The sequence below is a fragment of the Coffea arabica genome, chromosome 7c (genome assembly GCF_036785885.1).
Source record: "Coffea arabica cultivar ET-39 chromosome 7c, Coffea Arabica ET-39 HiFi, whole genome shotgun sequence".
In the NCBI taxonomy this organism is placed as follows: domain Eukaryota; kingdom Viridiplantae; phylum Streptophyta; class Magnoliopsida; order Gentianales; family Rubiaceae; genus Coffea; species Coffea arabica.
Genome location: NC_092322.1, coordinates 13,722,199 through 13,743,547, shown reverse-complemented (window position 1 = coordinate 13,743,547; position 21,349 = coordinate 13,722,199). Strand labels below are relative to the sequence as shown.

At 39.2% G+C, this 21,349-nt stretch overlaps 1 protein-coding gene across 1 annotated transcript; it reads right to left on the bottom strand.

Moving 5' to 3' along the window:
* Positions 1–18,126: 18,126 nt before the first annotated feature.
* On the bottom strand, positions 18,127–19,443 carry LOC140010557 (uncharacterized). The gene has a single exon (XM_072057846.1). The coding sequence runs from the start codon at positions 19,441–19,443 to the stop codon at positions 18,127–18,129; it is 1,317 nt and encodes a 438-aa protein (XP_071913947.1).
* Between the last annotated feature and the right edge of the window lie 1,906 nt (positions 19,444–21,349).

The following is a 21,349-nucleotide window of genomic DNA, read 5'->3' as shown; positions in this document are numbered from 1 at the left end:
AAGAACATATCAAAACATTTCAAATAAGTCACATGGTCCATTTTGTATAGTAAAATATAGCTTTCATAAATATCCAAGTAAAGCATTTAATCAAACACCTTTCGAGTCAGCACAACAAACTAATATTGAAAACAAGAATTTCATTTTACACATTTGAAATCTCAGAAGGGTAAGTACCACCTACCTCTGTTTGGCTGCTCGAGTGGAACTACCTTAGATCCTTGTATCGTACCTATCAAATGCATAGGTTCCTTAATTAGTTGTTACTTCCTATAGATACATAAATATACAACCTCTAAGTAAGTACAGGATTCATATCTAAACCATTATATGGACCCTAATAGCATTTCCCTCAAATTGGACGATTTTCATTTTTGGAAAATTTCTATTTTTAGAAAGTTTCTTAATTTGGAAAGTGTTCATTTTGTAAACTTTCCCAATTTGACAGAAAATAATTATTCACAATCCTATTTATTATCCTCACTACTATCTTACTATATTTATTTATTATTTATGATTATTCATTATTATTAATATCATCCTCATTGTCGCTAATTTATTCTATTACCACTTATATATATTAGATAGTTACTATTACTTTTCCCTTTATTTCCACTCTTATGCGTGTATAGGTGTTATTATTATTTACGTATACATTTATATATATATATATATATCTATATATATATATTGACTTATTATAATTATTATTGTCTTAGTTTATTCCACTCGTATTATATTTTTATCTTCGTTTATATCCTAAATTTATTTTCTCCATGTCCATATTGTTATTATCCTTACTATTATTTTTTATTAATTATTATTTACTATTATTATTATTATTATTATTATTATTTTAAATGTTTCGTTTAACCATTTAGAATTTATCTCACCTCGTCTACATTAACCTCATAAGACTAAATTAAGATATCCTAGATTTTTCTTTAAATATCTTAGACGTAATTAATTAAATATAAGTTTTACATGACCAATACTTCAATTTTAACAATTACTTTAAATTGGGGTCCTGAATTTTAATACCCATGATAAATTATAAAAATAAAATGAACTAGTTATATTTAAAATTTATTTATTAAACATTTACTAAATTTTATACTATAGTTGGTCCAAATTTAAATTCGCAGTTTTTCGTCCTTGGGTTGGACCCATGGCTGGCCAAAAGCCAACCATGTCTGACCATGGTCGCCAGACCCAAATCTTCAATTTAGGCCAACCATAATCTTATTCTATTGTCGCCAGCACTTGCTAGCGACATCATAATTTTTTTTTCGGGTCTTGGGTTTGCCCGAAAAGCCAACCTTTCCTCTGTACCAAGGTTGCCCCACTTGCGAGCGACCTTTGTCTTCTTTTTTTTTTTTTCTTTTTTTTTTCATCGCTGAAGCTTGGCTTCAACAACGGCAGAGAACAGCAACGGTGAGTTCTTTTCTTCTCCTTTTTTTTTTCCTCTTAATAACTTTCCAATCGATTTGGGTAAACCCTATTCATCCCATAATAAAATTTAGTACCTTAATCCTACTAATCCAGATACGAATCCTCTTAAATCTCATATACCAGCATATGTATCTATATAAATATAACATAAAACGTGTCCGTAAAATCTTTAGAATAATTAATCCGACTACTAGAATTTAAAAGAGAAGTTTCACGTGAATTTGAGACTTACAGGTTTAGGGGTCTAGTCATCTTATCGATTGACTGTGTCGCCTGTTTCTCCTTCTCTACTCTCTGACGGCTTTTGCTCTTGTTGGGTTTTAGGGATACTACGCAGCGGAATTTGAGGATGGTCAGCCCTTGAGCAGTCCAATCGTCCTGCCTCTACTGATATCCACGCTAGAGCAACCCTGGATCGTCTCACGAACTATGTATTGAAGAGAAAAAGGTGCTAGCCTTTTTACTCTTTTCAAACGTATATTTTTCTCTCTTTTGTGTGTGACAATCACAAAACTTCGGTTTTTAGTATCTGTATATCAGCCCCCAAAAAATCAATTGGAAAAACCCGAGAGCTCTATGATGAGAGAGATATATGATGATATAGAATGATAAGTCTTCTTGTCTGATTCAAAATCAAAACCATAAGACTTCTCATCACCCAAGACTCTATCTATCATTATCTGATAAATAAGAGATAACCATTTACTCTTATCTACTCAAATAGGCCTGGGATTAATTTTCTTTTAAAATTAAACCCGATAATTCACATAGTTTCAATCCAGGATTAAATCTCTATTGCGTGTGACCCAATAGGTCCCGAATGCATTGGTAATAATTAGATAAAATAAACGACTTTATTTTATCATAACTTATAATAAATAATTAATCCATAATTATAAATCACGAGCGGTGTCTAGCAACACATCGTGATTGCCCAATTATTCGGAATTAGTCAAGGGAACTTGACCTAACCTTTCCGTGAAAAATTACCGTGTAATTATTATCCTTTTACCAAAGATATCCAATTAGTCAGGAATAAGGAATAAGTGCCAATTCCCTGATGACTAATTAAATTTTCTAGTTCCCGAAATTTACCCTTAATTAGGTTAAATTGAAGACATTCTTCAATTTACCTAACAGTCGACTTTAGGGTTAATTTCTCATTAGTGGCCATCCGGATATCAACTCCTTCTATCAGAGTGGTAAATCCTATCTTGATCACCCATTTTCTTTACGTGCTTCACACTACATCCAACTTCTACACTTTAAGGCACTCTCAAAGAGTAACAAGTAATTAGAGTCAAAATGTAGTGATTCCCACTCAAGATTCTATGGTGATCTCAAGTCGTAGGATCACTTACACAATTTTTCACTAGAGATACACCATTGGCACTAGATAGATATCCTAACGGGATCTCTAAACGGATCACTCCAATGCATTTATACTTTTCAAATCATCTACACATTAGCCTAAGTATCTTCATACCATAGTTGATGAGAACAACCACTAATTACATTAATTAGAGGCTAACTGTGTACCAGTTTTACCGTATTAAAGATGTCCTATTTCATTAGTACAAAAACTAGGAAATTTTAATAATATTACTATAAATGCGATTGATATCTCATAGTCACTAACTCTTGTGGCTATCATCACATTAGTAATATTATAAGGACTTTATCGGTTGTATCTAATATTTAACAGATAAATAAGAAGTTATTAAAATACAAAACATATAATAAGGAATGTATAAAATAAAAATAAATACATTGTTTTAGGGCATACATTCCAACAATCTCCCACTTGCACTAAAACACATTATCCATGTTTTTCATCCCGTAGGATAATACATGACTATCATGCTTCTTTTGAGGAAGAACTTTAGTAAGAGGATCAGCTATGTTATCCTCTGTGGAGACTCTCTCTATCTTTACATCATTCCTAGCAATGATTTCTCTAATCAAGTGAAATCTCCTAAGCACATGTTTGGATCGCTGATGAGACCTAGGTTCCTTGGCTTGAGCTATAGCTCCATTGTTATCACAGTACAAAGTGACCGGATTAACAATGGTTGGAACCACACCAAGTTCAGTTACGAACTTCTTGATCCAAACTGCTTCCTTAGCTGCTTCCGCGGCCGCAATGTACTCAGCCTCTGTTGTAGAATCTGCTGTGGTGTCTTGTTTAGAACTCTTCCAACAGATAGCATCTCCATTAAGAGTAAAAATGAAACCTGACTGTGATTTACAATCATCCTTATCTGATTGAAAACTCGCATCAATATAGCCTTTGAGCTCTAACTCACCCTTTCCATATATTAAGAACAAATCTTTGGTCCTTCTTAAGTACTTAAGAATGTTCTTAACGGCTATCCAATGACCCTCGCCTGGATTAGCTTGAAATCTGCTTGTGACACTCAGAGCATAGGAGACATCAGGTCTTGTACATAACATAGCATACATAATTGATCCAATTGCTGAAGCATATGGAACATTGTGCATCTTTTCAGTCTCAACTTGTGTCTTTGGACACATGTTTTTAGAAAGGCTTATACCATGAGTCATAGGTAAATTACCCCTCTTAGACTGATCCATGCTAAACCTTTTTAGCACTTTCTCTATGTATGTAGATTGTGAAAGACCCAGTAGCCTTTTAGATCTATCCCTATAGATCTTAATGCCTAATATATAGGCCGCTTCTCCTAAATCTTTCATGGAAAAGTTCTTCGACAACCAACCCTTTACCGATTGTAACATCGGTATATTGTTTCCCATTATTAATATGTCATCTACATATAAAATAAGGAAAACAATCGAACTCCCACTAACTTTCTTATACACACAAGGTTCATCCGGATTCTTGAGAAATCCAAACTCTTTGATCGTCTCATCAAATCGGATGTTCTAACTCCTAGATGCTTGCTTAAGTCCATAAATAGACTTTTGTAACTTACATATTTGACTAGGATTTGTAGATGTAAAACCTTCAGGTTGTGTCATATACGCATTCTCATGCAATGTCCCGTTAAGGAACGCGGTCTTTACATCCATCTGCCAAATCTCATAGTCATGATATGCTGCTATGGCAAGCAATATCCGAATGGATTTAAGCATAGCTACTGGTGAGAAAGTTTCATCGTAATCGATTCCCTCTTTCTGCTTGTAGCTTTTGGCTACCAGTCTAGCTTTATAGGTAACCACATTACCATCCATGTTAGTCTTCTTCTTGAAGATCCATTTACACCCTACAGGTTTTATCCCTTCAGGTGGATCAACTAAGGTCCACACCTTATTGTCATACATGGAATTTATTTCGGAATTCATGGCTTCTAACCATTTAGAGGAGTCTGGATTACTTATTGCCTCTTGGTAGGTAGTAGGTTCGTCATCTTGAATGACTAGAACATCATTGCTATGACTCACAAGAAATTGGTATTTCTTGGGAGTTGAGCGTGTTCTTACTGACCTACGAAGCCCTTGTGTATTAACAGCTTCAGTATCTACCCCATCATTATGTGGTTGAAGCTGTTCTTCATTAGATCGTTCAATGTTTGTTGGATGATCCTGAATTTCTTCAAGATCTATTCTACTCCCACTGTTTCTTTCTAGAATGTATTCTTTCTCTAGAAAAATAGCATGTTTTGAGACAAACACTTTTTGTTCAATTGGATTGTAGAAATAGTATCCTATAGACTCTCTTGGATACCCTACAAACAAACATTTGTCAGATCTAGGTTCAAGCTTGTCTGACTCTGCCCTCTTCACATAAGCTGGGCAGCCCCAAACCTTCATATAAGACAGATTTGGTTTCTTTCCTTTTCATATCTCATATGGTGTGGAGTCGACAACTTTAGTGGGTACTCTATTAAGAGTATAAGAGGCTGCATCTAATGCAAATCCCCAAAACGATTTTGGGGCACTTGAGTGGCTCATCATAGAACGAACCATATCCAATAAGGTTCGGTTTCTCCTTTCAGATACACCATTTAACTGTGGTGTACCTGGAGGAGTCCATTGTGGAACTATTCCATTATCCTTTAAATAAACTCCAAACTCGTCATTTAAGTATTTTCCACCACGATCAGATCGTAGTATCTTAATACTTTTATTGGTTTGTTTTTCTACTTCATTCTTGAATTCCTTAAACTTTTCAAAGGATTCAGATTTGTATTTCATTAAATACACGTAACCATATATCGAATGGTCATCTGTGAAGGTGATGAAATATGAAAAACCTCCTCTAGCAGTGATCGACATTGGGCTGCATACATCAGTATGTACTAGTCCAAGTAAATCACTAGCTCGTTCCCCTTTTCCAGTGAAGGGCATTTTGGTCATTTTGCCAAGTAAACAGGCTTCGCACGTGTCATATGATTCATAATCAAATGAATCCAAGTATCCATGTTGGTATAACTTGGAGATGCGTTTTTCATCTACATGTCCAAGCCTACAGTGCTAGAGGTAGGTTTTATTTAGTTTATCTGTTCTCATTCTTTTTTCACTCACATTGAGAATTTGATGATCAAGATCTAGAATATATAAACCGTTATTCCAACTTCCAGAACCATAAAACACACCATTTTTAGAAAAAGAACAACATTTATTCTCCTGGGTTATCCGAAACCCATTTAAATCCAAACAAGAAATAGAAATGATGTTTGTAGTAAGTGCTGGAACACAATAACAATTTAATAATTCTAAAATCAATCCATTGGGTAAAATGATATAATAAGTCCCTACAGCTAAAGCAACAACTTTTGCTCCATTGCCCACACGTAGGGTGACTTCTCCTTTTCCCAACTTTCTACTGTCCCTTAGACCCTGCATAGATGTGCAAATGTGAGAACCACATCCGGTATCTAATACCCAAGAGTCTGATTTAGAAGTAGACACATTAATCTCAATCATATATGTACCTGATGATGAAGCTTCAGGAAGCTTCTTTTGCTTCAGGCTCTCCAAGTATGACTTGCAGTTCCTTTTCCAATGCCCAGTTTGATTACAATGGAAGCAGGTTGCTTTGGACTGGTCCGCCTTTGCCTTTTTGGGCTTTTGGGTGGGCTTGTTTTTGGATTTCTTAAATCCCTTTTCTTGTCTCTTCCTCTTCTTAGAGGAAGTAACGACAAGCACACCAGTAGAGCCTTTTCCCTTTTTGATTTCTTTCTCAGCAGTTTTCAGCACATTCAACAATTGAGGCAAAGTGTGCTGCAGATTATTCATCTGATAGTTCATAACAAACTGTGAGAAAGAATCTGGTAGAGATTGGAGCACTAAATCAACATTCAGCTCCTGATCCATCTTAAAGTCTAATTCGGCCAATTTTTCAATTAGCCCAATTATTTTTAAGACATGCGGAGCAACAGGTGCTCCCTCGCCATCTTGCACCTGAACAATTCTTTAGAGGTATCATATCTAACCGTCCTTGATTGTTGTTCAAACAACTCTCTCAGGTGTTGTACAATGTCATACGCCCCCATGTTCATGTGCTGCTGCTGAAGCTGAGGAGTCATGGAAGCTATCATGATACATGAAGCTTCCCTATTGTCATCCTTATGTTTCTTATAAGCATTTCTAACAGCAGCAGTTGCAGTAGGTTCAGGCTCTTGAGGCATTGGACCATCAAGTACATACTCAATTTTCTCATGAGTGAGAACGATAAAGACATTACGATGCCAATCAAGAAAGTTCGTGTCATTGAGTTTGCAATCAGTAAGAATAGTACGAAGGCTCAAATTGTTACTCATTCTACAACAAAATGAAAGATAGAATTTGTTAGAAAAATGTTTTGTTTAATAAAATCATAAAAACTTCAAAATTATGATTTTATTTCCACTATTTTTTCAAATCAATTACCCTCTAAAATTGAATCGGGAATTTCTAAAATTCCATATTGGCTAGGATCCTATCTTAATTTATTTCGACCTTGAGTGTGTCCCAACAAATCGAAAATAATTATGAAAGGTAGGTACTTTTACCAATTACAACTTATTGTAATTCCTAGATCAGTTGGGTGTCAACTCTTGACTTTAAATCTCTATGAATCAACCCAACACTTGCCTCTAAAATTAATGATTTTGAGTGAATCCCAACAAATCATAATTTTAGCTAAATCAAACCCATCATTCTTGAGAACATTTCTCATAGAAAAAACACGTAGTAAGTAAGGCAGCCTTGGGTGAATCCCAACAAGCTAGCACTTAATAACTACTCTAGTTTTATACTATAATGATGGAAGGCATTTTATTGATTTAATATTATAGTTGAGGGATTTGTCTCTTTTTCCAAAAATATTTTAAAAATTTTTGAAAAAATTGCTCATTTGGTCTCATCAATAAACATGCATATAACCATATCAAACTTATAAACATGAATTTAAATCGTGGATGGTTGTGGATATTCCTAAACTAATTTCCCCGGCCATTAGGAAAATTAGCATGAGACTAAAATCTTTAATACCGAGACGAACTCCTTCGTTGTAGTATGCCTCCTTTCTTCTTTTCAAAGTTACAATTTCTGTATAAATTATATAAATTCCTATCATCTATTCCTATCTATTGTACATTACAAATAGTATAGAAGAAACCCCGAGTTACATTCGGGGGGAATTTAGATGAGAAAAGAAATTACAATTATAAAATAAGAAAGGCAGGACACGCAGGCCCTATTTTAAAATTAATTACAACCATTCAAACCTAGAATGATTGTAACCATCCAAAATACCACAATTATATTGCGTACTATATCCACAACCATCCACCATGCATTTTCACGATTTAAACAACTTTAAATAAAAGAAAAGCATGTAAAATAAGCAATCTCAATTCATGGATTAATTGGATTTAATTCCTAAGGTCCCAAACAAATTTTGGGTCCATGCATACGCAAGAAATATTGGTAAAATTAAATTTTATTAGGTCAACTTTATCCTCAACTAATTTGAGGAAAAAATGGGAAAATAATTCAAATTAATCAAATTAGTGCTAAATTAATTCCCAACCTAATAATATAGGAAACAAATGATTCCATAACTCATTTTAACAATTAAAATGGGATTTAATTCAGAAGATTGCCAAAAGTTCAAAACTTCAAGTTTTAGGAAAAAAAATTTTAGTTTCTTAAACCACTCTTGCAATCGTTTTCTAGCATCACTGGCTACCACCACTGGCCACCATTTCTACTGTCACCATTACTGGGTTCTGCACTTATCACCAGTGGCAACGGCTCCCAGCAGTAGCTCCCAGGTGGTCGCAACAATGGAGCTCAGCTACAGCAGCAGCCTGCTGCAACTTTTCCTTGCATAGGTTGCTGCTGCAATTTGCAGCAGTTTTGATGCATTCTCTTGCCTTAAAAACTCTTGGTTTGTGTGGCGACCCCACTTCCCCCTGAGGCGAACCAAAGGGTTGGCGGGCCGTCTGCCCAACTCTCGCCAGGACTCACGCAAGCATTCTAACCCAAATCCTTTCGAAAAATATCCTAATCTATTACAAAACAATTTTTCCCGAATAAGATCTTCCTTAAAGCCACATTAACTTCAGAGATAGCAGTGATAAAAATAACCAGTCGAGACCCTTAAACGTCCTACGTGCTACGTACCAAAGTATAAAGTCATACCAAACCAGGTAGATAAATACATAAATCCATAATACAAACTTACAAGCCAAGTAATCGAATTAGGGTTTACACATTTTCCAGTTTCAAGTGGCAATCCAAAAAGGAAAATACATTATCCCAGATAACACATTACAGCCCACAGAATAAGTCATAGTATTCAAATACAATCCAAAAAGAAAAACATAAGTAAGTGTCCAGCTTTCAGTTTCCAGAACCTGTTAAGGAAAACAATAAACGTGGGGTGAGCTAAAACTCAGTGGTGCCCCAAAACATGCAATCACATAATACCAAACAGCGATTAATAACTTGGCAAATTTAAACAGTTAGGAAAGCGTATAACAGCACAAGGTAGGATACATGGGCTCTCAGGAGCCATTTTTCCTCGCTTGATCACCATTTATCGTAGTTGACCCTCCGTCAACTCTCACTACTTATAATCCATGTAGAGCGTCTTATTTTGATACCTAACCCGTCACCATTCATACCCCTGTCCCGGGCCCGCTCACCGACTAAGGACGCAGTATACTCGAGATATACCCGTAGTTGATTGGTCGAGGGATTCACCCAACGACGTTATTGTAGTTAGATTCACGCGTCGAGAGATTCACCCAACGACGTAACTACATTTAGATTCATGGTAGTTGGATTCACGCGTCGAGGGATTCACCCAACGACGTAACTACATTTTGCGGGTAATTTCAGCTGATATGCTACATTCCCAACTCGTTTCAAAATTTCGAAGGGTCCGATATACCTTGGCTTTAGCTTCTTACCTTTCTTAGGCACTATTCCGCCCTTCAAGGGTTTAATTCTTAGGAAGACTTTGTCTCCTACTTCGAATTCCAAATCTTTCCTCCTTGTGTCGGCGTAGTTCTTTTGTCTACTCTGAGCGGTTTGAAGCCTTTCCCTAATTAGTTTCACTTTTTCCTGGGTCTCTTCTATCCAAGGTATCGCTGTTGGATCTACAAATCCCCCCACACCTAGACAATGCTTGCCCTCAAGCATTTCAAAACTCAGAAGTACAACCAAGAGAGCGGAGGTCATGCAGTAGTCTATACTAGCACAAGCATCTAGTGTCCCTGACAATATCACCAAAAATAGAGCACACCGGACCTGTTGTAATTCAAAGAATATATATGAATACTAGGAACGCTCAAATCAACATCACGGAATGCCATTACCATAGGCTTGCACATTCATCACATCTCCACCACTTAAAAGTGAACTAAACACATAAATCAAAGGGACTTTAATAAGGTTGTAATGGGGCTCAGGTGAAAGGCGGGTTAAGAAGGTATAGATAGGGGGTAAAGTGTCAAGAGAATGTCCGAAACCCACCAATAACCACAGTGCTTCACCGGAGGAGTTTCACAAACAAGGCAGTTTTCATTTGCTGTACCCTTTGTACAAGTGTCCCCAATTTTTTCTCTTTCTCTCTCTCTTTTTTTTTTTTTGATTGAATACTGCTCGCAAGGCGTGGGCACGCCTTGTACCCCATAGTCCTCTGGTCACGAGGTCTCTTCAGGATTTTTTTTTTTTTTTAAGGAGAAAGTCCTGTAAGGCGTAGGCACGCCCTGTAAGCCAAAGTCCTCTGGTCAGTGGCCTTTTTCCAATTTTCCCTTCTTTATACAAGGATAGCATCATATAGCTCCTAATCTAACAGCACTTGCAACCCCAATTTTGTTTGCTTTGCACAAATGATGGAATTCAGGCATCTCTTGACAACACATGGGTAAACAAGAAAGTTTAAAGAGGGCTTGGGTTAACAAACACGGATAACAACCAGAAACGAAGGATAAAAGCTCAAATTGGTTCACTATTGGGAGATAAGATGAGGGCTTGATTTTTTTAGATAGCTAAAGAAGGTTAAATCCTAAATGCCCTTATCATTTCAAATGCATCCAATTCAACAAAAATGTGGCCTTGACATGTATAAACTAGCAAGTTCTAAAATGCCAATACCATGTGTGATACCCACTCAATCAAATAAAATAGAGCAAACATGAATAATATGCTCAAGCAAGACTCAAAAGCTCCCCAAAAGTTACAAGATTGGATCAATTCCAGCATATTCAACATTCTACGACATTGCCAAGGGAAATAAAATGCATAGCTAGCATACTTGACCACATAACCACTCACTTTGATTGTGTCATTCATCACAGCAACATGCCCCAACACTAACAAGCATAGAAATAATCAAAGAGCCGACTAACTACAATGTTTTTCATTTTTCATTTTTTTTTATTCAACCCATGTTTTTTTTTCTTTTTTTTTTCGAGTAACTAATGAAAAAGAACCAAGTAACCAATGAAAAAGAACCAAGTAACCAATGGAAGCCACTCCCCCCACACTTAAGACCTACATTGTCCTCAATGTAGAAGAGACAAAATAAAGTAATAGGAGGAAAGAAGAGAAACTTCCCTGGCTCTGGGGAAGGAAAATGAGATACTAAGGCGGAGGGGGGTGAGGCGGCTGCGTGCACAAGGTGGTGGGCACGCCCTAGAAGTTATAGTCGTCTGACCGTCAATTCCAAAACTCCATTCCTTAGGTGTGATAACCTAGCATGGGCATGTTTAACTGCCAACTTTCTGTCACAAAATAACAACCCACTAAATGACACTAACACTTAACAAAAACTTCAAAAATATAAGAAAACTAAAACAAAAGAAGCCTTGGGTTGCCTCCCAAGCAGCGCCTTTCTTTAATGTCTTTGGCTAGACACAGCACCACTCTTTAGTCTGGATGTAATTGAATTTTTCTTGTAATTGGTGGCCCTCCTCCAGGATCCACATGGCCATTGAGTGCAACTTTTTTCCTAAATTTTCTCTCCATTTTTACCTCATGAATTGCTTTCATCCTATAGGACTTGTTCGCAGCAACCTTGAATTTACCCCTACAAGCAAACTTAGAGAATTCTTGCACAGAGGGATCAGTGGTATATATAGCAAGCACAGAATGAGAGTTAACAGGATGTTTCATTGTATCAAAAATATTAAAATGGACTATTTCTCCATCAAATTCCATCGTGAGAGTACCCTTACTAACATCAATTTTAGTCTGGGCAGTACTCAAAAATGGTCTTCCTAATATAATGGGTGATGGATTTGGGGCACTTCTATCATCCATGTAAAGCACATAAAAATCAACAGGAAAAATTAATCCATCTACTTGCACTAAAACATTCTCAACTATCCCATCCGGATAAGCACATGTACGATCAGCCAATTGAATTATTATCCCCGTTTCTTTTAAAAATCCTAAATTTAGGGAATCATAGATTGATTTAGGCATCACATTAATAGAATCTCCTAAATCTATCATGGCATTTTTGATACTAGAATGACCAATCTTACAGGGGATAGCAAATATACCTGGATCTCCGCATTTGGGTGGGAGTTTCCTTTGAAGTACAGCTGATACATTCTCTCCTACCATCACTCTTTCATCACCCCTTAACTTTCTTTTGTTAACGCACAAGTCTTTCAAGAACTTTGCGTACTTGGGTACCTGCTTGATCGCGTCCAATAGGGGGATGTTTACTTGAACTTTGCGAAACACATCCAGGATTTCTTTTTCCTTTTCTGCCCTCTTTGTCTTTTCCAACCTGCAAGGAAAAGGAGCTAGATTAGATTTAATAGGGATCGAAGGAATAGATGTTACCTTAGACTCTTTCCGAATACGCCCTTCCTCTTCAATTCCCTTTTCTATCTTCTCATCACTTTTGCTTTTTGAAATCGTCAACTTAGATCCCTCCACCTCCTTGCCACTCCTTAATGTCATGGCACTTACATTTCTGGGGTTTACCTCAGGTTGCGATGGCAATTTTCCATAGACGTGAGACTCCAGACGATTAATGGCAGTTGCCATTTGACTCATGCGAGTCTCCATGTCTTTCATGCCTGCTTTGGTGTCATGTTGGAACTGAGTGGTGGTCGTGACAAGTTGAGTGGTAGTGTTGGCCAAACTCTTGACAATTTCTTCCAAAGAACTCCCTGAACTTGAGAACGAGAGTTGAGACTTATGTTGCCACGGTTGCTGAAATCCTGGAGGCCGATTGGAGAATGCATTTTGTGGCCTACTACCATAACTGAGATTGGGGTGATCTCTCCAACCTGGATTGTACGTGTTGGAATACGGATCGTATTGCCTACGAGATGCGGGCACGCCTCCAGCCATGTTCACTTGCTCAGCCCCATCCTCTTGCAATATAGGGCATGAGTCAGTATGGTGGCCCATGTTTGTGCAGATTTCACAGACCTTTACTTGGGGCACATTTCCCATCACTAATTGTCTAACAACGGATGTTAGCTCCGATATCTGCTGCTGGAGGGATGACGTCTCCACCTCGTTGACTCTACGGGGAGGGTTGCTCTCACGTAAGCCAAATTGCTGGGAGTTCTCTGCCATGGCTTCGATGAGCTCCCACGCTTCCCTCGGTGTCTTGTTTGCAAGTGCTCCCCCACTCGCAGCATCAATGATACTCCTATCTGTTGGTTGGAGCCCTTCATAGAAGTATTGGATTAACAGTTGCTCACTAATTTGAAGCTGCGGGCATCTAGTGCACAACTTGTTAAACCTTTCCCAGTATTCATACAAGAACTCACCGGGATATTGCTTAATGCCGCAGATCTCCTTCCTCAAACTCGCAGCTCGGAATGCAGGGAAGAATTTTTCCAAGAATTTCTTTTTCAGCTGCGCCCATGTGGTAATACTACATGCTGGTAGGTAGTACAACCAATCTTTGGCTGCATCCTTGAGAGAGAACGGAAAGGCTCTCAGTCTAATTTGCTCTTCAGTGACCCCAAGAGGTTTCATACTAGAGCAAACCACCTCGAACTCCTTTACGTGCTTGTGGGGTTCTTCGTCAGAGAGACCATGGAAAGAAGGTAGGAGGTGAATCAACCCCGACTTCAGTTCGAAAGCAGTATTATCAGCCAAAGTGGGGAATGTGATGCATAACGGCTGGTGAGTCAGCTCCGGGGCAGCCAGCTCCCTCAATGTTTGGGTGTTGGCCATGCTTACTTCGTCTTCCGCTGACTCGTTTGCAGTAAATAAGTGCCCTCTTTTTTGCCTCTTGGTCTCTTGCCTCCGCCTACGCGCTGCCTTCTCAACCTCAGGGTCGTATACTAATTCACCTGTGCGAGAAGAACGGGGCATAAATTAGCAAAAATACCAAGAAGAACAGAATAAAATAAAAATAAAAATAAAAATTGAATTGGAAAAGAAACAAATAATCCAAACGCCAACTCCCCGGCAACGGCGCCAAAAATTGACAGGTGCCGAACCTGTGCAATAATAATTACTAAAAAGTCCTAATTACCACGTTAATTAAATAATTATAGAACAAATCCAAGTACTGGAGCAGGGACCCTAGGTGTGCAATGGGTTACTTGATTCACCCTGTTCCCGAAGAGTTTGCTTGATCCGATATACCGGATTTGTCTATAAAAATACTAATTTTGCGTACAATGGCAAGTAGGGTCGATTCCACAGGGAGCAGGTAGGAAATTATTTCTTTCCAAATTAGTAGAACGAAATTGGGGGATTTTCAATGGGAGGCAAATAAAAAATAAAATAAAATAAAACAAACAAAATTCAAAACTAACTCACAAAGCACAATTCACTAAAAATAGCAATTAACAAAGTTCCACCCAAAGGATCAACTGCTCAGGCACGGTCCAATTAAATGATCATCGATGCAAAGATATTTCACCCATTTATCACTAGGTTGGTTATAGTTATCAATAAACTCTGACAACCAATTCTTCCTTACCTTTTCGATAGTCAAGGTACGACCATTGACTGCTTCCCTAACCAGATAACAACCCTAAGTACGACCGTAGGAATTTAATTACCCAATTGTATTAAAGTTAGAAGAACCCAACCCTAACCAATAAACACGCTAAGAGGGTTTATTTAAGCTAGATCTTGCGTTTCCCCATCATAAAACCAATTATGGTGGTTGCCACGAGGTGTCAATTAAATGAACAATTACGGATTCTATTTAATTAACGTGGCAGTAGGCTATTAAATTAAATCAAATACCCGGCCGTTGATATTCAATTAATCAAATACCCATGAACAATTAATTCAGAAAATGCACGAATAGCAATAAATTGGAAGAAATAATGAAGATTCGATTAGATCTCACAGATTTTATGGACCGCGCCCTCGCGTCAACCTTTGGGTAGAGGAGAAAATTAGCCGCTCCTCATCGTATCAATCCCGCGTGACTTAATTGAATTCATTCAATTAATTGCCGAAGAATTGAAAAAGATGAATTAACGTAGGAACTGCTGAAAAAGCTTCGCTTCCCTTTGTTGGGTTTCGTGTTCGTACCCCTGGAGCGAAAGTAGAAGCAAAAGTCGAATAGGAAAAATTGTACAGAAGCCAAAAGCAAAAGCTACAGCAACGGAGAAAGTCTCCAATGTCTGACCCAGAGCCGCAGAAGGAACAAAAGAAAAACCAAAAGAAAACCGTCTGACCAATCTTCCCCAAAAAATAGAAAGAGAGAACCTAAGGCTAAAAAGTAGATGATGCCCAATCTTGCTTTGTCCTTTTCTTTTTATAGCCGCCGTCCAAGAAGAGTCAAAGAAGGAAACGTCTGGTGCAATTGATTCTACAAAAGCCAATTCCCTTTTGGAGTTTTGATCCCATGTGCCTGGTCCACATGGACCACGGTCCGTCTTTCGGTTTCGTCCACCTTCCAAGGCGTGGTCACGCCCTGGGACGACAAGTCTTCTGGAAATCTACCCCACGAGATCATTTTTAATGCCGATCACCTATAATTCATACGAATGTGAGATATGAGTTAAATCTCAATACTTAGCACCGTAAATAGCCAAAATTAGGCCAAAATAACACTGCAAAATATGCCCAATAACTGCACTATCACTTCTTTTCTTCTATTTCATCTCAATGAATCGGAGATCAACACCTTCTCCCATACAAAGCTTCATAAGGTGCCATTTGAATCGAGGCTTGATAACTGTTGTTATATGCAAATTCTACTAGGGTCATATAATTACTCCATTTACCTCCAAAATCCAATATACACGACCTCAGCAGATCCTCCAAAGTTTGAATTGTTCTTTCCGACTGCCCGTCGGTTTGGGGATGGTAAGCCGTACTAAATTTCAACTTGGTCCCCAAAAACTCCTTGGGTCTCAATCAGACACGGTACTTACAGGAATACCATGTAATCTTAGGATCTCTTCTGTGTATAACTTGACCAGTTTTTCCAAAGAAAAGCTCATGCTTACGGATAGGAAATGTGCAGACTTAGTGAGTCGGTCAACTATTACCCAAATTGCATCAAATCCTTTTTGGCTTCTAGGCAATCCCGTTACAAAATCCATTGTGATATGTTCCCATTTCCATTCAGGGATTTCCAACGGTTGCAATAAACCAGAGGGTTTCTGATACTCAGCTTTTACTTGTTGACAGATCAAGCACCTCTGAACAAACTCTGCCACTTCCTTTTTCAAACCTTCCCACCAATACAATCCCTTCACATCATGATACATCTTGGTCACACCTGGATGTATGGTATACTTCGATCGATGTGATTCTTCCAAAATTTCTTTTCTTATCTCTTCATTTGCCGGAATCACAATTCGATCTCGGAACCTCAATACACCTTCAGACCCTAATTTAAAATCTAGGGTTTTCCCTTTTTGCATTTTCTCCAAATTCTTTTGAATCATAGGGTCCGTTTTCTGGGCCTTCTTAATACGCTTTAGTAATGGTGATTTTAACGATAAGTTCCCAAGTAATATCTTCAATTTCTCCAAGCGAGGGTTCCAACCACTTATTTCTTCCAGCATGTCCCACTCTTTAATCATTAACCCTGCGACTTGGGCCTTTCTACTTAGAGCGTCAGCTACCACATTAGCTTTTCCTGGGTGGTAGTTAATTGAACAGTCATAATCTTCCAGAAATGCTACCCATCGCCTTTATCTCAAATTTAATTCCTTCTGGGAGAACAAATACTTAAGACTCTTATGGTCCGTATAAACCTCAAAAGTCACGCCATACAAGTAGTGTCTCCATTTCTTTAAGGCGAAAATCACTGCTGCTAACTCTAGGTCATGAGTTGGGTAGTTTTGTTCGTGAGGCTTCAGTCTCCTGGAAGCGTAGGCAATCACTTTACCATTTTGCATTAAAACACATCCTAGACCTTCTCCCGAAGCATCGGAGTACACGGCATAACCTTCACCTCCATCAGGTAACACCAAAACAGGAGTGGATGTTAAACGCTTCTTTAATTCCTGAAAACCTAACTCGCACTTCGGAGTCCAAGTGAACCTATTCCCTTTCTTGGTTAGCTCGGTCATGGGTCCAGTAATCTTCGAAAAATCCTTGATAAATCGCCTATAGTACCCTGCTAATCCCAAGAAACTTCTAACTTCAGTTGGGCTTTCTGGCTGCTTCCAATTCATTACGGCCTCAACTTTTGCCGGATCCACGGTAATTCCCTCCTTGGAAACTTTATGCCCTAGAAAAGATATTTCATCCAGCCAGAACTCACACTTGCTGAATTTGGCATACAGCTTCTGCTCCCTTAATATTTGCAAGACTATCTCCAAGTGCTTAACATGTTCCTCTCGAGTCTTTGAGTATATCAAGATATCATCGATGAAAACCACTACAAACTGATCCAGATACTTCTTAAAGACTCTCTGCATTAAATCCATGAATGCCGCTGGTGCATTAGTTAAACCAAAAGGCATGACTGAGAACTCAAAATGTCCATATTTCGTACTAAAAGCAGTCTTGGGTATATCCTCCTTCTTAATCTTTAACTAATAATACCCTTGCCTCAAATCCAGCTTAGAGAAAACTACTGACCCTTGCAATTGGTCGAACAAACTATCTATCAACGGTAGAGGGTATTTATTCTTAATTGTAACCTCATTTAACCCTCGGTAATCGATACATAAGCTCAAACTTCCATCCTTTTTCTTAACAAATAGAACGGGTGCTCCCCACGGTGAATCACTCTCCTTGACAAAATCTTTCTCCAAGAGGTCTTGCAACTGAATTTTCAACTCCTTCATCTCAGCAGGAGCCATCCGGTACGGATTTAGAAATCGGAGCCGTTCCAGGCACCAAGTCAATCTTAAATTCCACTTCTCTTTCCGGCGGTAGAGTCTTAAGCTCTTCCGGAAAAACATCCGAAAATTCTTGTACCACTGGTACATCTTCAAACTTCACTTGATCACTGGGAGCATTAATCATGAAAGCTAAGAAACCTTGAGCTCCTTTTGACAACATTTTCCTTGCCCGTATACCTGAGATCATAGCGGATGATGCTAACCTACCCTTAACATCTAACCTCAGAGTTGCTTCTCCAGGTATACAGAATTCTACCACTTTTGCTCGACAATCCAACTTAGCATGATATTGGCCTAGAAAATCCATTCCTATGATAACATCGTACTCTTTTATGTCCAGATTGATTAGATCCACAAGCATTTTACGCTCTCCAATCCAGAATTCACAATTCTTAAAGGCTAAGCTAGCGATTATCTTCTTATCACTCATTGGTGTCCTAACTTCAAGATCGAAGGGTAATTTAACAGGTCTCACATCTATTCCAGACATAAATGATGGATTTACGAATGAATGAGTTGCACCAGGGTCAATTAACACTTTAGCTAATCGATGGAAAATGGGGAGAGTACCTTCCACGACTTCCGAGAAATCAGGTACAGGTTGGTCATCTATAGCATACACCCTGGCAGGAACTGTTGGCCGACTCCCTCCAGAAGTGTTTGGTCTAGCGTTTGGATTACCCCCTTCCTGCATTTTTGGACATCCAGCAATTTGGTGCTCGCTACTTCCGCATTTCAAGCACCTCCCTTGCTTCTTCCAGCAGCCATCCATAGCATGACCAGATTTCTTACAATATGCACAATTCACTTGGGGAACTATTGCTCGGCCTCCTTGCGAGGTATTTCTAGGTTGTCCCCTTCCAATCGGTCCCACTCTGTTTCCATTATTTATTCCCCCTGCATTCCTGGCCCCGTTTCCTCTTGCTTGGGCGCCTCGTGGTGCTCCAGGACTATTCACTCCAATGGTTTCTCGGCCCACTTTGGCCGGTGGAGCATTTCCATACGTCGGCTCCCGACTACTGTTAGGAGCAAATCTTTTCTTGGCCTGAAAAGATTTCACTTGAGCCCTTGCTACTTCAACTCTCTGGGCTTTCTCGACGGCATCTGCAAAGGTATCTATCCTCACGGAAGCTAACCCTTCCTGTATTTCTACATTCAGACCCTGCACAAACCTTCTGACTCGCCTTTGCTCCGTGGTTACCAATTCAGGAGCAAAACGGGATAGGTTTGTGAACTGGACTTCATATTCGGCGACACTCATCGCCCCTTACTTACATTTTATGAAGTCGTCCTCCCTCTTTTCTTGGATGAGAGGTGGAAGAAATTTGGCATTGAACTCCCTTGTGAAGTTTGCCCAAGTCCTTGGAGTATGATTCCTGTCCCAGTTAGTCCTAATCAGATTCCATCAGGAGCGAGCAGCTCCCTCAAACTGGAATGCAGCAAAAGTCACCTGCCGCTCTTCCACGTAGTTTAAAGCTGCGAAGATGTCGGAGATTCTCTCCCACCATCCCTCAGCTATCTCAGGTTCGGGTCCTCCGTAGAACTTAGGAGGTCCAAACTTCAGAAACCTCTCCAGTGCCCGATCCTCGGAATCGACTGGGCCTCCTTGGCGGTGCACTGGCCCCGAGGCTTGATGTTCAGTCAAGCGCTCCAAAACATCAGTGATACGGTTAATTGCGGTGGCCACTCGATCTCCGGCCACTCCCTCTTGCCCTTGGTCTTGATTGACCTCGGGTTCCCTATCACCACCTGCTTCCGAGTGTTGTCTAGTGAGTCTCCCACGGCTCCTTCATACCATTTGGCGATCCATGACCTAATTATGCCTATTACTGAAGGGTAAGACAATTAGGCAAAATTTTATTTATATTTAATTGTTATGATTCGATATGTGATTAAAAACAACATGGAAATAGAGGAAAAGAAATTGAAACACTTAACATATATTTCCGTGGAACAGTCATACAATTAACAAGTTGGAACATTTCCAAAAGTAAGGCACATAAGTTAGCAAAAATACATACAGATAATCCCTTAAACAAAAAGTAGGGATATGGTGCCTCGGAAGCAAGTCATTCACCTAGACAAAATTTGATGACTTGACTAATGTCCCTGTTCTGATCCTACCTATCTAATACTATCAAGTCAATCTCAATCTAACCCTCAGCAGGGCTATCAGGAGCAATGTCCTCAGCCGGATCCTCCTCCGGATCCTCCTCGGCGCCTGCCTGTTCATTATCCTGAAGGTAACTAGTGGCCTCATCCATAAGCATAGAAGCATCAGCCCTGATGCCAGCACTCCTATCTCTGATCCCCTCAGCTAGTCGGGTCACTCTAGACCTCTGTCGCTCTATCTCCAAACGAGCAACCTCTAGCATGTTATGCTCAGCAGTTAGCCTAATCAACAAATCGGCTATGCGGTCGAACTGGGTATCCACCATGATACTCAGCTCCTCCACATCCTGGGTCAAGGTGTGGTTAGCGTCCCACAAGTGGCGGCGCTCATCATCAAGAGATAACACCAACGCGTTGGGATACGCGTACGTGGCCCTACACTGGCATCTAGGGTGCCTATCAGTTGGGGAGTATCGAACTCGGTCTCCTCCTCCTCGAGGTCTATAGGAAATGGATCTTAGCGGCTCTACGTGTCCATTAGCCTCGCTACTACCATTAGCATGCCCATTACCATTCTCCATACCTGCAAAATAATCAACACTTAAAGGTTAGAACTTAAATAGCTAACCAGATCGTATATTACTTAACGTATTTCTAATGGTCTCAATTCTAAATCCTAGAGAGCATTAGGGTTTCTAGCACACCTAATATGTCTTTCAAATAACTTTTCTAACCTAGGTTTTGATACCATCTGTGGCGACCCCACTTCCCCCGGAGGCGAACCAAAGGGTTGGCGCGTCTGCCCAACTTTCGCCAGGACTCACGCAAGCATTCTAACCCAAATCCTTTCGAAAAATATCCTAATCTATTACAAAATAATTTTTCCCGAATAAGATCTTCCTTAAAGCCACATTAACTTCAGAGATAGCAGTGATAAAAATAAACCAGTCGAGGCCCTTAAACGTCCTACGTGCTACGTACCAAAGTATAAAGTCGTACCAAATCAGGTAGATAAATACATAAATCCATAATACAAACTTACAAGCCAAGTAATC

What these genes read in the sequence shown, in the direction of transcription:
- LOC140010557 (XM_072057846.1), bottom strand. Translation starts at nt 19,443, where the DNA reads ATGAGTGTCGCCGAATATGAAGTCCAGTTCACAAACCTATCCCGTTTT.